General features: G+C 41.9%; 1 protein-coding gene across 6 annotated transcripts in view; it reads left to right on the top strand.

Annotated features, from left to right (window-relative positions):
* The window catches only part of LRP1B (LDL receptor related protein 1B), a 1,123,330-nt gene that overhangs the window by 600,442 nt on the left and 504,712 nt on the right, over positions 1 to 18,176 (top strand). For all 6 annotated transcript variants that reach the window (XM_072122223.1, XM_072122226.1, XM_072122225.1 and 3 more), the window contains exons 17-18: positions 2,776 to 2,901; positions 17,772 to 17,888. In XM_072122223.1, coding sequence (XP_071978324.1) covers positions 2,776 to 2,901; positions 17,772 to 17,888 — 243 coding nt within the window. The remainder of the gene's footprint in view (positions 1 to 2,775; positions 2,902 to 17,771; positions 17,889 to 18,176) is intronic.

Below are 18,176 nucleotides of genomic sequence, written 5' to 3' on the forward strand. Positions count from 1 at the left end.
CTTTCAGGGTTATTTGGGGCACTAAACTACCCACAGGCCCTTATGTGGGTACATAAAAAAGTTTAACTCACCGGCTTCAACAAGTGAAGCCGACATGTTATCCCGGCTTCACTTGACACAGCTTGAGAGAAGGTGCCGGATCTGGAGATGAGAATCCAATTTTCTTCATCAGACTCACAATATTTTAATTTTTACCCTCCCACAGCTCATATACAGGTCGATTTAGGACCTTAGACCACAGGTCCATAAGGACCAATAGTTGGTTTAGGGTCCCGAATCGATCTGTTGGGTCCTCTTTAAAATATCTGCACCAAAATTTTCAATTCTGGTGCCCCAGGGGCAATGAGAAATAGTAAAATATAGCAATAACAAGGTTAATATTATGTATCCAAGGTGACCTCTGCCGAACTCTTCTGTTTGTTGAAAGTTGTATATTATGTGCTTTAATTATGAGTAGTCAGCATTGCTTAAGGTCAAGTGGATCATAAAGCAAGTTTCAGGGACACATAATTCCAGAAGCAATGAAAATTAATGAGAGAGATTTACTATATTCATGCTAATTGTTCAGTACAAAAGGCTGGATTCTCATTTGTTGAAATAATTAGAGAACTGTAAAAATTCACCTAAGACTTTGTATTAGAAGAACTCTAATGGTACAGATGTTATCGCTTCCAGGGGTGTCCATGTATTTTACTGTAGGATTATAGTTTGGGATTGATGGATCGGAATCATTTGTCACACCTAAGAACTATGTTAAGATGTCATTTCTAAAATGAATGGCACATCCATGATTCATGGGGGCCTCAGACATTGAATACTGTACCCCATTCAATCCCCCCCCCCCCACCTTACAGTGGAACTCATGACCTCCCAATTCAAATTGCAAAATGTAGCTAACATCATTGGCTGAGCTGGGAAAACTAGTGGAGATATATTACTAAACTAGTAATGGGAGAGGTCCTAGAGGATGGACCCAGTGGAGGACTTGTTGTTTGGACCTTATAGATAAAATTATTCTGGGGGCCCACTCTTCAACATCCCCTAGGATACATGACCCTAGGATCCTATCCTGCATGACAAAGGTTAGTCTGTTTGCTGTCTTTAATAAGGAATGGTTAATCTTGCTGCCTCTGCATGAGCCATCACAGGGCAATTGAGTCGTTTTCAGACAAAATCGGGGGAAAATGTATTAAAACTGTTTTTTAAAACACCGGTCTCAAAATTCCTCCTCGTAACCTTTTAGTGAATCTGGGTTCAAAATTGACCGGAACTGGCAGAGTTTTTTTCTCTAGTCTTTGATGGTTCTCCGTGGAGGCTCCATCCGTTCTACGACTCGACACACCCATAGTGGCATGCGGGTCATAGAAACATGAAAACTTGAGAGAGAGGCTTATAATAAATAATAAATTTGGGTCATTGTGCTCCTCAATGGAAAGTCTCAAATCATATTTCTGGCACGAGGCAATAGATCAATAGGAATGGCAATGGAGAATTTGTTGCAGAGTGGGTCTATGGGCCACATTCATAATGATTTGTACACATAAAAACAGAAGTACGAGCCATGATTTAGTCATAATTCTCAGAGTAGAGCAGAGAATTGTGAATTCTGTGCCGTCTATGACCGTTAGGTAGGGAGGGGGCGGTGCCAGGTCATGCAGGGGACCGGCGCAGGGTGTTCCTTCCATGTGGCTATGCACTACCTGTAGCCTGAGTATGTTCAGGTGCAAGCTATGGCACAGTTCTACACCAGGTCAGACCTGTGTAGACATGCCTTGGTGGCATAGTGCATAGCTGCCCTGTTGCTGCTTGGGTTTATCAGGAGGCCAGAGCCTCCTGATAGATCCAACAACTGCTGGGGGTGGGGCCAGCATCTTACACTTAACACCGGCCTATGATAAATATGCCCCTATGTGTAAGTGACTTTGCAAAGGTTTATTTCAATTTGGCGCAAAACAAGGGTGCACCAAAACAACCCCAAAAGAAGGAAACCATCAAAATCTAACATGATAAACCAGGCATTAGACATAGATCCAGGCACCGTGACTGCGGTGATCTCCTTATGTTTGTTATCCATGACCTCCTTCCTTTTAAAATCAACTTTTCAAATTATGCTAATGAGTCAGAAGAGCTCTTGGGGGTGTTACATGAGCCCCTCCCTGCTGTAGCTTCACTGTCTTTTATACTGCACAGGAGCACTTCCCCCTCCCACTATGTGAAATTATAGCAGGCAGATATTTGGGGAATTGTTGAGGGATCAGGTGGGAGGTGATACCTAAGAACTAAATCCAAGTGGAAACATGCTGGATACATTATCCTTCATTAATAAATGGCTCTTAATCAGTTTTTCTTTATCTTTCTCTTCTAATTGTAAAAAAAAAAAAGAGTGAAATCAGTCTCCAAAATAAATCTTTCGGGACTCTCGCCGATTCCTTACGCGGCTCCCACTTGTGGCTTGTTCTCCGGAACATGAATCACTAAGAAGCCGATTAGCATTTGGTTGTTAACAATATATAAATTATGAAGCATTGTTTCTGGAATTAGAGTTTATCTCCCTGTTGACAAATGACTTTGCGCCATTCATTTTCCTCTGAACAAAATACCATTAAAAACTCATTTAGTTCTTTATTCATCTGTTAATAAAAGTAAAGGCTCTATGACACGCTCCTCCGTCGTGTGATGGTGCCGCCACCCCATTTCCATGAATTATTCCGCACTCATTTACAGGCAGCGCTCGTCGCTCCGAGTGTCTTCAATTGCTCCTTTATGTCTTCGCAGTGAACCACAGCTGTCCGGGAGACCAGTTTAAGTGCCAAAGTAACCGCTGTATTCCCAAGAGGTGGCTTTGTGATGGAGCGAATGATTGTGGCAATAATGAAGATGAATCTAATGAGACCTGCGCAGGTAAGAACCCGAGAAGACTCCCCGGTGACCAACCTCATGGGAACGGTGCTCCTCCTGCTCAACAAGTATAGAGGATTATTATTAACGTCTTATATGTGCAAGAACTCCTCAATAATGCTGCAGCCAATCACTGGCCAGCGTCGTGTCCTCACTAGAGCAAGGGGGCAGATATTGGGGAGACCCCAGAGCGGAAGGGGATTGGGAGATACTTTGTTGCATTTGGTTTGGGGTGTTAAGTGTAATGTTTTACATTAACCAGCTTCTCCATAGTACAGAGAAATTATAAAGGATTTATTGGTTTGATCAGTGGCGTAACTACAAGCTGATGGGCCCCAGTGCAAAGTCTGTGCCGGGCCCCCGACTATAATGTATGGTATAAAGTACTAGTCTTCTCATAGGGGAAAGTGACACCTTATGGGCCCCCTAAGACTCTTGGACCCGGGTGCGAACGCACCCTCTGCACCCCCTCAAGTTACACCCCTGGGTTAGATTTTCTTAGGGTAGGTGATAAATGTCAGATCACTTTGGGTCCATTATCCAGAATCCCCATTGTCCTTTGTTGTTACTAGTTTGTGGATTGTCTATGCCCACTTTCACCACCTATAACATGATACTAAGTTCAATCTGCTTAGCTCCTCCTGCTCTATAACATGCTAAAAGGGAAACAATGAATAATCTGCTTCACGTGCTCTATAACATGCTTCCTGCAAATAGGTCACCATAAACAACCTGCTCAGCTCCTCCTGCTCTATAATATGCTGCCTACAGATAGGACACTATGTACAATTTGCTCAGCACCTCCTGCTCTATAACATGCTGCCTGCAGATAGGACACTATGTGCAATCTGGTCAGCTCCTCCTGCTCTATAACATGCTGCCTGCAGATAGGACACTATATACAATCTGCTCAGCTCATCCTGTTCTATAACATGCTGCCTGCAGATAAGACACTATGTACAATCTTCTCAGCTCATCTTGTTCTATAATATGCTGCCTGCAGATAGGACACTATGTACAATCTGCTCAGCTCCTCCTGCTCTATAACATGCTGCCTGCAGATAGGACACTATGTACAATCTGCTCAGCTCCTCCTGCTCTATAACATGCTGCCTGCAGATGGAATACTATGTGCAATCTGGTCAGATCCTCCTGCTCTATAACATGCTGTCTGCAGATAGAACACTATATACAATCTGCTCAGCTCATCTTGTTCTATAATATGCTGCCTGCAGATAGAACACTTTGTACCATCTGCTCAGCTCCTCCTGCTCTATAACATGCTCCATTAAGGTCAGAATCTGTTTTCAAAGTAACCCAGTTCAAACAAGAAACTTTACTATTCTATGGAATAGTTTGGCTCTTTTTATACAGTAAATTGATCTTGTAATTGAAAATCGCAATTAAAATCTAAGACTCAGTTACTGAAATCCATTGGGGTCCTCCTAGAATTGGCTTTGGGCCACCAGGGACACAAAATCATTTTAATTTCTACCTTTTCCATATGTCTGACTTTTCCTTCCAAAATAATTTGGAAAGAGCTTCCACCGTATGAGCGGCAGGCTTGTTCATACTTGTATATGTTTTGCTTTTGCCTTTCAAGTCTTCTGAGCATTTGATCATGAAAAGTTCTTTCCCGGCAGCAGAAGACAAATGTTAGCAGTACAGCTGCTTTCCCGCTATCGCTGCCGGCTGTGAGCCGGGGGGGGAGACGCTGGAATGTTCCTGATAGTAGCCGGCAGGGATCATGGTGCGACGCACTTCTCCGAAACACAAACCCTCCAATGTTCTCCATTGTTGGATTACGATTGCATACAGATTGAAAGACATGAAAGACAACTTGTTGCCATTGAAGGGGGTATGTGAAGACTTGAAGGGCGGTGGTCAACCACCATAAAAAATAAAAACTTATATCCACCAGTGACATCATTTTTCTTACATGTCTGTAGCCTTGCCTTGATTTGTTGACTTCTTAAGTAATTATATCAATGGAAAATCGTGAAAGCCTTCTCGTTGAGTGTTGAGCCTTCATGAATGGCTCTCTACTAGGGATAAGTGGACTCGAGATCCAAACCGACCAACCAAACGCCAGCACCTATATTAAAAGGGTTGGCCACTAGAGATGAGCGAGCACTAAAATGCTCGGGTGCTCGTTATTCCAGACGAACTTTTCCAGATGCTCGAGTGCTCGTCTCGAATAACGAGCCCCATTGAAGTCAATGGGAGACCCGAGCATTTTTTTAAATAAAACTGAACAGTAAAAGAACAGTGCAAAAAAAAAATTTTCAGATGTTTGCAGATGTTTTACTTGTAAGAACACATTGAAATAACACTATTCTTCACTTTGCAGGTGTTCGCGCGTGTCTCCCGCTAAGTTAGGAGATGTGCACGAACATCTGGAATGTGAAGAATATTGTTCTTTCAATGTGTTCTGCACTTAAATGGTCCTGTATTCACTGTTTTTAATGTTTTAATTCTATTCTTCACATTGCAGGTGTGCGCGCGTGTCTCCCGATAGGTTCGGAGATACGCGCGCACAGCTGAAAAGTGAAGAATAGAATTAAAACATTAAAAACAGTGAATACAGGACCATTTAAGTGCAGAACACATTGAAAGAACAATATTCTTCACATTCCAGATGCTCCGAACATCTCCTAACTTAGCGGGAGACACGCGCGAACACCTGGAAAGTGAAGAATAGTGTTATTTCAATGTGTTCTTACAAGTAAAACATCTGCAAACATGTGTAATATTTTTTTTTTACAATAAAAATACTTTTATTGAATTTATTTTATTAATTTACTGCTCGATCTCGAGCCGGCGAGATACTCATCCGAGTAACGAGCCGGTCCGAGTATGCTAATACTCGACCGAGCAGTATACTCGGACGAGTATACTCGCTCATCTCTATTGGCCACTCTTTTACGTAAATTGACTATGTGTCTTAACTGCCACCATAATAATCCTTGAATGTTTATCAAGTGATTCAGCAGTACTGCTACTCACTTTAGTACTGTCTGCAAACTCTCCATGCTTTTTTTTTTTTACATTTTTGAACTCTGCTGAACAGGAGGAGCTGTAGCATAAGATTATAACTGATTCTGTCCTCCCTCCTCTCCCTGTGTCCATCAGTGAGACAGACTGTAAGAGAAAGAGACACAGTGGGTGATGCCTTTAGGATGGACTGAAGGAGTGAGAAACAGAAAAAACAGGGAGGACAGGGAAAGGCTGAATCTCACAAAGGAGGCAAAGGTACGGGTTAATATACATGCAGAAATATGTCTAATGGAAGAGATTTATTGAAAAGCAGTTAACCCTTTAAATGCCTGTGCTTGGGACAGAAACATGCCACTAACATTTAAGTTATACTTGCGAGTTTGCCAGTGGCACTTAAAGGGTTATAACCCGCAATACGTGGCAGTATCGATATTGTATGTAACCACTGGGATTGAGCCCGAACACAGGAGAAACTGCTTCTTCTGATCATTATGTAACTTGTAGTTCTTTTTCCAGCATTCCTGCAGCTTATCCCGTCCTCATTCGCTGAGGGGATGTCAAGATTATAATTTGTTTTGTTATTTTTATTATCAGGTGTTGACCCAAAATAATTAAAGACCTTTTACTTACCTTCCTCTTCACCAGAACAGATCCTTCTGTCACCATCTAACACTGTTTCTTTAGATGTTGGCTGCTTTCTCCCACTGCAGCCTAATATTATTCTCAGCCAATCAGAAGCACTTATAATTGAGTTCACTACAAACCCCGCCCACACAGCAGCAAACTGCAAACCTGAGAGAAGCTGACGGGAGTTAAAGGGCAAAAAATACACAATTTTTTTCAGCAAAATTTGAGTAAATCAATGGCATAAGTAAACTCAAGAGACTTTGGCTCTCATCATCCTTCCTTCACTCTTGATGTACTTTTCACTCTGAAATATCTACTGAATTTCATCTTATGATCAAGATAAAAAGAAGTCACATTTGATATCAACATAGACAAAGGTTCTTTACTGTAAGAGCAGTGAGACTGTGGAACTCTCTGCCGCAGGAGGTTGTTATGGCGGACTCTATGGACTCTATGATAGTTAAGTACTCCATGGAGAGGGGAGGGGGCAGAGTCTCAAAAGCCAGGACTTCATCCAGCAGCTGAGAATGGACAGCAAACCACACAGACAAACAACAGTGACGAGAGACTTGTTGGAAAATAAAGATAAAAGTCATAAAATGACCAGGAAATTTGTGACTGCTCCTGTACACACATGTTAAGTATAATTAAAGGAATTTTATCATCAAAATCCATAACGACAAACACTTACTCATAGATTCAGGCACCGGAACTGTGGATATCTTCTTACATTCATAATCCATGACGAACCTTCTTTCTACAATCAACTTTTAAAATTATGCTAATAAGCCTAAAGGGCTCTGGGGGGTGTTACCAAAGTGTCCATGCTACAGTTTGTTAGACTGTTACTCATTCACTCTGCTCCCTCAGTGCTCCCCCGTTCCCTTGCCTAGTATATTCTTACTGCAGTACAGTGATTTTCAGCACACAGTGAGAGGTGGGAAGTGCTCCTGGAATCTACAGCACCACATATTTTTAAAAGTTGATTTTAGAAGAAAGGAGAATATAAGAAGATTACCACAGTCCCGGTGCCTGGATCTATGAGTAAGTGTCCCTGGTTTATCTTGCTTGATGTTGATGGTAGATTTCCTTTAAGAACACTTTTCTTGGATATGCATTGTGCACTTTTGTACTTTTCCTACACAACTTCTAATATATTTTCTCAGCCATTATTGTAATAAGAAAATCAATAGAGCGCAATACTAAACGCTGAGTACTTTGTTGCCTTCAAAAGCGAGAAAACATAAAGTTACATAGTGTTCTTGCTGTTTCCTCTCCTTAAATAATGATCACTTTCCATTCTCATTTCTCTTTTCTCCTGTTGACAATAATATCTAAAGACAGTTTGCATCACCGCCATGTGACCCTTTTCCATGAGCGAATAGAGTGCAGCAAAGAGGCTTCAAATGTTTCTTACCGAACATTACAGTAATAGTCTAAAAAGCTAGTAATGTGAAGAAGTACTTATGGCCTTGTTACGGGATGAGCCATGGAGGATCGGTCAGTAAATCAGAGTAAGAATTATGATCATGTTCAATTTAGATGATGTCATCAAACCAAGATGGGAATCGGTGAGGTTAGCCTTCAACCGGAGCCGTATTATTTTATCCTTTCTATGAATTTATTCTTTTGAGAGGGTAGTGTTTATGAAGTCATTCTGGAGGACCTCTTAGCTACTTGCCCTTTGTACATTAAGACTGACTGCTCACTTACCAAATAGTACCTACTAAATAGGATTCTTCATCCTCAGCGTTCACTATCTTAGAGCTGTAGGAGATGTAGGCGACACGCACTTACCTTCATCAAGTATGGTGCACTCCGGCGGGCCTCGGCAGACTTCAGCGCAGCAGCGACACCTGGTGGACGTCGGAGGAACTGCCTTAGTGAATCGCCGGAAGACCCGAATCCACCGCAGAGAACGTGCCGCTGGATCGCGAACGGGCCGGGTAAGTAAATCTGCCCCATCATCTGTTGCGTTTTCACAGTTAAGTTGGAATGTAATACACTGGTATTACTTGACGCAACAAGCAGCCACCAAAAGGAACGAGGAAGGAGGTGAGTATAAAGTTTTTTTTTTTTTTTTCGAATGCTTAAAAAATCAAATAGGGAGATTTGGGACACTAAGCCTCCGTTCCATAAGGAGCTGTGGATGTTTGGTTTAGTGTTCCAAACAGGTTCCTGACAGGTTCCCTTTAATCTATCAAATTGTAAACAAATATAGCAAAGGTAACCGATGGCATATATACCGTTTTTTTGGAATTTGATGAAAAAAAAAACACATCATCACTCTCATTTCCACATTTGAGGAATGTAACTGATAAAAAAAAATACAAATAAATGAGGCATAGTACATGGCAGTAAATGCTGTGTATAACTTACAACCCGTTGACGTACCTTATTCTGAGCCTCACTGGGTTAATTGTTTTCATCCTTCCTAGCAAATTAATTACCTGCAGAACAGACTCCGATGACTAAGAAGCTGAAATTTGTACTGAACAGTCAATTAGACGCAGGAAGCTCATAAACTCTCATTAGCAGGACATTTTTACACTATATGGTTCAAAAGATGAATTTCGGGAAAGTTTGTTGACATAAGCAACAGCAAGACAGGGCTCACCGCGTCTGTTGTGAGGTCGGCCTCGTTCCTGAGCTGCGCTAAATTACAGAGCGATACGAGCAAACACCGGAGACATCAACTCAAATTGTTCTTAATGCCTCCTACTTAATATATTAAAAAAAAAAAAGTTAATGGAGTGTAAACAGAAATAAACTAATAATTAAACAACTCCGACTGCAAAATCCATTCTACCTGTTATACGAGGATTAATATAGCAGATAAACATGTCTCCCGGAGGTGTACTACATGGCTGCTTACTATGCTGTAGACAAGGGAACATGTTGACTTGCTTCAATGGGGGTCGGATGTATATATACTGCTTATACAGCTGAATTTTTAACTAAAACCTTATACTCATACAAATGTTTTCAGTTAAATTGCCACCTTTAAATATACAAAGAGGGGCCTGCACTGCCAAAGACACTAATACAACCAAAACACGATTAAGAAACTGTCATATAGCAAAATCAAGAGAAATTTGTAGCGGCAAAAAATACAAAAAAACTTTATTTTACAATCAAATATACAAGACACAACATGCACTTAAAAAACATTTTTAAAAAAGTACAAAAGTAAACAACAGCACAACAGAACGCATGGTGACAGGGTCCATGATAGGCTTATCCAAAAATATAGAATGGGGCAGATTTACTTACCCGGTCCATTCGCGATCCAGCGGCGCGTTCTCTGCGCTGGATTCGGGTTCGGCCGGGATTTATTAAGGCAGTTCCTCCGACGTCCACCAGGTGGTGCTGCTGCGCTAAAGTTCCCCAGAACGCACTGGAATACACCGAGCCGGGCTGAGTGAAGGTAAGTGCAAGCTCCGGAACACATATTTTTTTAAAATGTGGCGGTCTTTCCAAATCCGTCGGGTTTTTGTACGGCCACGCCCCCCGATTTCCGTCGCGTGCATGCCAGCGCCGATGCACCACAATCCGATCGCTTGCGCCAAAATCCCGGGACAATTCAGGGGAAATCAGCGCAAATCAGAAATATTCGGGTAACACGTCGGGAAAAGCGAATCGGGCCCTTAGTAAATGACCCCCAATGTCTTGGATCCCACTTCAACAACCAATTGAAAAAACAGCAGTGTGAATGCTGAATACTCAACCAGCAAGAGACAAGATGAAAGTCTAAGTTGTGATTTAGAGCATGCCTGTATAGTAGTTACACCCAAGTAGAACAGATGGTACAACATAGGATAAATATGCATGAACAAGCAAGGCTTATTGGCTTATTGGACCTATGCAGACACCAAGTGCTGTAGCCGTAGGAAGGTGGTCCTGTATGTGAGGTAGATGGCATCCCATGCATTTCCTTGCCACCTGTGTCCAAATTTAATCTGGGATGAGCTGAATTGGAGGACACAGGTCTAGAAGGGGGCAGTTTTCGCAAAATTTGGATTAACTGTGAAATGCTGAAGTTTAAGATAGAATGCAGGTCTACAATGGTAGGAAGGCATTTTCTATTAATGGAGATGATGAGTGTTGGAGTGGGTTGATATAATGAGCTTTGGTGTAGAAGAAGTCATGGGATGTTAAGAGAAATGAACAAAAAAAAACTTGTCTTCATATAAGGTCAAGTGGGATTCACTGAAACAAACAGCCGGCAAACTTAGAGGGTGTTGTATAGTATCATAGTATATAAGGCTGGAAAAAAGCCCATTAAGTCCAACATTTAAGAATTAAACACATTTTTTCCCCATAACCTGTGATATTTTTGCTCTCCAGAAAGGTATCCAGGCCTCTCTTGAACATGTACATAGAGTCCGCCATAACAACCTCCTGCGGCAGAGAGTTCCATAGTCTCACTTCTCTTACAGTAAGGAACCTTTGTCTATGGTGATGGTAAAATCGCCTCTCCTCTAGGCGCAGAGAATGCCCCCTGTCTATGGTGATGGTAGAACCCTTTGTCCTCTAGGTGTAGAGGAGGTCCCCTGTCTACGGTGATGGTAGAACCTCCTCTCCTCTAGGTGTAGAGGATGTCCCCTGTCTATGGTGGTGGTAGAACCATCTCTCCTCTAGGTGTAGAGGATGTCCCCTGTCTATGGTGATGGTAGAACCTCCTCTCCTCTAGGTGTAGAGGATGCCCCTGTCTATGGTGATGGTAGAACCTCCTCTCCTCTAGGTGTAGAGGATGTCCCCTGTCTATGGTGATGGTAGAACCTCCTCTCCTCTAGGTGTAGAGGATGTCCCCTGTCTATGGTGATGGTAGAAACTTCTCTCCTCTAGGTGTAGAGGATGCGCCCTGTCTATGGCGATGGTAGAATCGCCTCTCCTCTATCCGTAGAGGATGCCCCCTGTCTATGGTGATGGTAGAACCCCCTCTCCTTTAGGTGTAGAGGATGTCCCCTGTCAATGGTGATGGTAGAACCTCCTCTCTTCTAGGTGTAGAGGAGGTCCCCTGTCTATGGTGATGGTAGAACCGCCACTCCTCTAGGTGTAGCGGATGTCCCCATATCTATGGTGATGGTAGAACCTCCTCTCCTCTAGGTGTAGAGGATGTCCCCTGTCTATGGTGATGGTAGAAACTTCTCTCCTCTAGGTGTAGAGGATGCCCCGTGTATATGGTGATGGTAGAACCATCTCTCCTCTAGGTGCAGAGGATGTCCCCTGTCTATGGTGATGGTAGAACTGCCTCTCCTCTAGGTGTAGAGGATGTCCCCTGTCTATGGTGATGGTAGAACCCCCTCTCCTCTAGGTGTAGAGGATGTCCCCTGTCAATGGTGATGGTAGAACCTCCTCTCTTTGAGGTGTAGAGGATGTCCCCTGTCTATGGTGATGGTAGAACCCCCTCTCCTCTAGGTGTAGAGGATGTCCCCTGTCAATGGTGATGGTAGAACCATCCCTCCTCTAGGTGTAGAGGATGTCCCCTGTCTATGGTGATGGTAGAAACTTCTCTCCTCTAGGTGTAGAGGATGTGCCCTGTCTATGGTGATGGTAGAACCGCCTCTCCTCTAGGTGTAGAGGATGTCCCCTGTCTTTGGTGATGGTAGAAACTTCTCTCCTCTAGGTGTAGAGGATGTCCCCTGTCTATGGTGATGGTAGAAACTTCTCTCCTCTAGGTGTAGAGGATGCCCCTGTCTATGGTGATGGTAGAACCCCCTCTCCTCTAGGTGTAGAGGATGTCCCCTGTCAATGGTGATGGTAGAACCTCCTCTCTTCTAGGTGTAGAGGAGGTCCCCTGTCTATGGTGATGGTAGAACCGCCTCTCCTCTAGGCTTAGAGAGTGCCCCCTTGTCCTGGTCACAGGCCTAGGCATAAAAAACTCTTTGGAGAGATCCTTGTACTACATGTTATCCCCGATCCGCTAGATAACAATCACCAGTCAATAACAACCACAACCACAGACCATTATCAATAATCTTGTTTACATTGATATTTCTGGCAGGTCCATATAGAATGAATGGGGTGGTAAGATCCATGCTCTTCCTGCCTCTCTAATCATTAGTCGTAGCTGGACAACCATTGTCATAATTGTAGGGGTCATAGCAGATGGCTGCCACTAGGCACCATGTTATCTGGCATATTGTTACTGATGGGACAACCCTTGTAGTAACTGATGCAGTAATGGGATGGATCCTAGTTTTCATTACTATTAGAAGAACACATCCATGCCAGAAGATGGAAGAAATAATTAGAAAACTTTAAATAGATGGAGACGTTTTGTTACATGCGTACTTAAAGGTAATGCACACTTGAGGGCATTATAGTAATCCTTGGCCCCAGCTGAATAAAAGTCCAGTTACAGTCACAACTAGCAGCTGATTGGTACTCAAGATGTAATCTACACTATAAATAGGTGTATTTTGTCATGTATTTGCTTAAATAAAAACCTGGAAACTAATTCCTATAACTGTCATTATATAACTTCTACAAAACACTTTTCTATACTCCAATTTGCATAAACAACATCAAGCTGTCTTTCCAATTTTGGTAATTTCAAAAGATCACTTGCAGATGTAAAAATTAATTTGATATTGTTCTAGTACAAAGCTTTTCGAACCCCATAAAATTCTTTTCTCACGTGTAAAACCTGAACACTCAAGGAATCCTATGGAGTTTTTAAAAGCCCCGGAATTAAGCTGATTTCCTAACAAGTGTTATCAATTACAATTATTTTAGAATATTTTATTATATTTTTTCTCTGCCGTTTCAGTCGATCAGCACCTGGCAGGACTTCCATTAAGATGATGATTATTTTTTTTAATTTAAAATGTTTAAAAAAAAAAATGGAACATTATTGTAATGTGCGTTCATTTCGGAGAAAGAATTCACATGGCTTTGAGTTGGTACAACAGAAGTGTTCTCAGAAGGAGACTCAAAAGACCTTTTAGAAGCTCGAAAAGAACAACACGTTAGAGCAGAGGGGACAATAAGAACAAGCATTGTGTGATATTCCCATGGTACACAGCATTAGAAGGATGACCCCAAATGTAACCCAAATGAGCCACCATTTTCCTTGCCACACTTGACCACAATTTGTGTGTGTTACCACAGCGCAGCTCCATTGAAGACCAAGAAGTTGAGCTGCAAAATGTCCCATTTTGGAAAGGGGGGTTGAAAATAATCATTGAATGTGCTTTATGGTCATCCCATTTATTCACACGTTTGGCAAAAGAGATGGTGGAAAAAGTTGTGAAATTTGACTTTGAATCTCAACGATGACCAATCTAATTGCACCTTCATAGAGGAGTTTTCAAGGCTGTAAATTGTGTTATTATTAAGATCTGTTTGTTTGTAGGTAAGCAAGACAGGAAAGATCCACAGTGTGGCGCAACTTCACTTTGGTAAGAATCTTTATTGCAAATGAACTACGCGTTTCGGCGCTTGGACCAGCGCCTTCGTCAGGTTCGTCAGGTGCCGAACCTGACAAAGGCGCTGGTCCAAGTGCCGAAACGCGTAGTTCATTTGCAATAAAGAGTCTTACCAAAGTGAAGTTGCGCCACACTGTGGATCTTTCCTGTCTTGCTTACCTACAAGCATCTCCACACTTGGACGCTCAATCCTCGTGGCTCCACCGGCAGCACTCCACATACTTGACTACACGCTAGGCTAAAAGATAGCTGCAAGGTGAGCAGCTTTTATTAGCATTTTTTAATCAAACCTACACTTGAGTCGATGCGCCCTGGTATTTTCCCTTCTAGAATCGGTCCAGACCCTCTCCAAGGTCTGTTTGTGACATCTAAGCTGTCACGACGGCCCCTCAATTACCTTTAATTTGGCTTATGGTGCCAAATGGCAACGTATTTTCCATTTACATTGAAAGAAGTAGCACATCCCTACATTCAGCTTATACAGTCTCCTGGTTTTTTTTGGACACACCATTTCTAGCATAAATTTTTGGGTAACATCTTTGCCAACTAAAGAGTTAGCAAGTCAGAGGCACAGGTCTGACTAAGTTTACAAATGAAATCCATGATATTTATGTCTGGCATACATCAAGGGCAAAAGGAATGTAATAAAATTTAAAGACATTGGAAACTCAATAGTATACAGCATATCCTACACCTGTGGTACATTCATTCAAGACTTGAATTTAGTCTTAATATCTGAACTCCAAAATATTTAAACAATGGAATGAAATTTTCATCTGAGATATAGATAAGCAGACCTGAACTACAAGGGTTCGTAATGACCCGAAACGCGCCATCCCTATGTCCTGTGGTTGGTCATATGTTTTTTAACAGAAGAATGAAATAATGAAACTAATACTTGTACTACTTAAAAGTCGTGGACTTTGCTGATCCGTACTTCCTAATCTACCTTTGCCGTTCTGGCTCACTCCCACCAGTAACGCCCACTATTGGTGCTGGCAATGATTGAAGGTGTTAACTTTTTAAATAACGCTGATAAAGCAATTTATTTAGGGTTTGTCACTCCTCCCTGATGGCACCAGGAGTGGCAGTGCCAGCAATGATTGTGAATGTGATTGGGGGTAAGCGTTCAGCTTCAAGCACCGTGACTGTGGTAATCTTCTTATATTTGTTCTCCATGGCCTCCTTTATGTTAAAATCAATTTTTAAAATTATGCAAATGAAGATTCAAAGGCTGTAGTTCACAGTGTGCAGGAGCACTCCCCTTTACTATGTGCTGAAACTTCCTCTGCTGCATTGAGATACATCTTGCTGAGGAAGAAGGGGGTGTAATAGCCTGTAAACCACCCCGGTAACCCTTCAGGCTCATTTGCATAATTTTAAAAGTTGATTTTAGAAGGAAGGAGGCCATGGATAACAAATATAAGATTACCACAGTCACGGTGCCTGGATCTATGAGTAAGGCCCGTTCCACACTTGCGAGTGTGATTCGCTGAACATAATGCTGGCTGGATCGCCTGGCCCGAACGCTGCAAACTGGAACTGAACTCAGAGGGGCAGATTTACTTACCCGGTCCTGTCGCGATCCAGCGGTGCGTTCTCTGTGGAGGATTCGGGTCTTCCAGCGATTCACTAAGGTAGTGCACGTGATGTCCACCAGGTGTCGCTGCTGCACTGAAGTCTGTCGGAGTTCACTGGAGTTCACCATCCATTGCTGGGTGCAGGTAAGCGTGTGTCAAGTGACACTTTTTTAAAGAAAATACAGCGGTTTTTCCGAATCCGTTGGGTTTTCTGACGGTCACGCCCTGATTTCTGTTGCGTGCATGCCGGCGCCGATGCGCCACAATCTGATCACGTGCACCAAAAACCCGGGGCAATTCAGGGAAAATCATCGAAAAACTGTAATATTTAGGTAACCTGACGGAAAAACGCGATTCAGGCCCTTAGTAAATCACCCCCAGAATGTCAATTCAATTCTGGTTTGCAGCGTTTGGGCCGGGCGATCCAGGCATCACACTCGCAAGTTTGGAGGGGGCCTAACTTGGTTTATCAGGATAGATTTTGATGATGGATTTACAAAATCAAGACTTCCTTTGGGCCGTGCTGGTTCCATAGTCAAAAATCCCTATGACATGAACTATTCTTTCTTTGACATGAAAATTGCTCATTTAAAGGTTATCTGCATACATTTGTGTTCTCTTTAAAAGTCATATTGACTGAGAATAAAAGAAAAAAAGTTGTTTTCAAGGATTTACATAATCTTTTTACATTTGAATTCATATGGAAACAGCGTAGTCTTTATTGTGAGTTTTTGTTTTTTCAGCTTTTACTGTTCTATGTAAATTTTTGTTAATAGCAAAACAATTACAAAGCCTCATTTGTGGTTTTGTGAATTTTATTCCTCTGCTTTGGGTTTCTAAAAATGTACATTCTGAAAAAGTTTCCCTTGGCTTTGGAAAAAAACAAACTTTTAACATTCTTTTAAACTGAAACAATGCAAAAAACGCTTGAAAAGGAAATAAACAACGAGTTACAATTGACATAGATGTTTTTTCCCTGAGTTGCCATTATTATGAAATTTTAAAGGATTGAAAGGAATTAAAATTGATCGAGTATCCTTAGTATCAGTGATCAATCGGATGGGTGTGTGGTCTATGTAAGCCTTAGTCCCTAAGTGTAGCAATTAGCTGCAATACCAAGTACTGCCACCACTGCCACCACTGCCACCACTGCCAAGCACAGTTTGTATGCTGCTGTGCTTGAAAGAAAGTGAACAGTCTTTTCAGTGGCCAAATATTGGAAACCCCTTTATTCTGAGGAGGACATAGATGTGATTTTAATCTATTGTATGGACGCTACTGGGTTAGATGTGTATGTATAAGCTAAGCCAATAGCCTTGCATTTTAGTAAGATGATCACTTGAATGCTGAGAAATATTCCTTTTATTGAGTTTTGGGTACGCCATATTTGGGACCACACCTCAGCTTCAGTTTAGACCTCCAATTAGTGATAAGTGGACCCGAACCCACAATGTACTGAACATTGCAGTGAAAAGTTTGGTTTGAGTGTTCGGGATTATCCGTCAGTAACACCCATGATGGTGCTATTTTCTGGAGAAACATCAATTCCCTTGACAAAAATCAAGAATCAATGATCCTCGAGAAAAGAGAGGCTTTTCCTGGGTACTTAAAGGATAATGCCCACAAGTGTTGATGGGTGTTACCAGTGGAGGAGAGTGTTGGCATGTGGGTTTAGGACTAGAACTGAAACCGAATCCTTAAAGGGAACCTGTCATCAGAAGCCCTTTTTTCTGGCTCCCCCATGGCTCCCCCATGGCTCCCATTGAGAATACTGTACAGATTTCCAAAGATTTTTTTTAAGTTAAACTGTCTTTTTCCAAAAAAAAGATAAATTGGATTAAACTTTACCTTTCTCTATGCAGAGCCGTGTCCTTAGTCCCTTGGGTGTGGCCAAAGAGGAGTGGTTCAACCCACCCACTGTCAGGAAATCACTCCTTCGTGTTAAATTAAAAAATTAAATTAAAAAATCCTCCCATGTTTCCCCCTATAGCTTCCTCCCTCAGGACAGAAAGGCAAACTTTGATATAACTTATATTTTTGTCAAAAAAAAAATTTTTTGCTACAAAAACTCTTTGGCATTGTGTACACTAATCGGGACATAGGGGTGCCAGAAAAAGGCCTTCTGATGACAGGTTCCCTTTATTGACAAGTCCTCTTATTCCTATTCACAGTGTAACTGATCAATGAATAATTGTGTCAAATATTCTTCATCTTCATGTATTGTTCTATCTTATAGCCAGAACATGTCAAGCTCACCAGTTCTCCTGCAGTAATGGACGCTGTATCTCCAAATCTTGGGTGTGTGACCAAGAGGATGACTGTGGGGACAAGTCTGATGAAACAACATCTTGTGGTAAGAGCCCCTCTTTATGTCTATGAGATGTTTTTTGTATATATAGAGTGTATATGGAGTGACATCTATATATTTAATAAGAGATTAAAGCATATCGTATATTTCAACAAGCACATTATTAATCTTCCTTGTTGTAATATTTCAATATTATATAACTTGTATCCAGAATTTTCTAGCAGTTTTCCCCTCTGCAGACTTGGAGGTAGGGACCTAGATGCTGTGACTCCTCCCCCTTCCTTCTTTATAGACTTCTGCTCACCACCGCCCCTCTCCATAGAGAAACATGGA

The sequence above is a fragment of the Engystomops pustulosus genome, chromosome 8, assembly GCF_040894005.1.
Source record: "Engystomops pustulosus chromosome 8, aEngPut4.maternal, whole genome shotgun sequence".
NCBI lineage: Eukaryota > Metazoa > Chordata > Amphibia > Anura > Leptodactylidae > Engystomops > Engystomops pustulosus.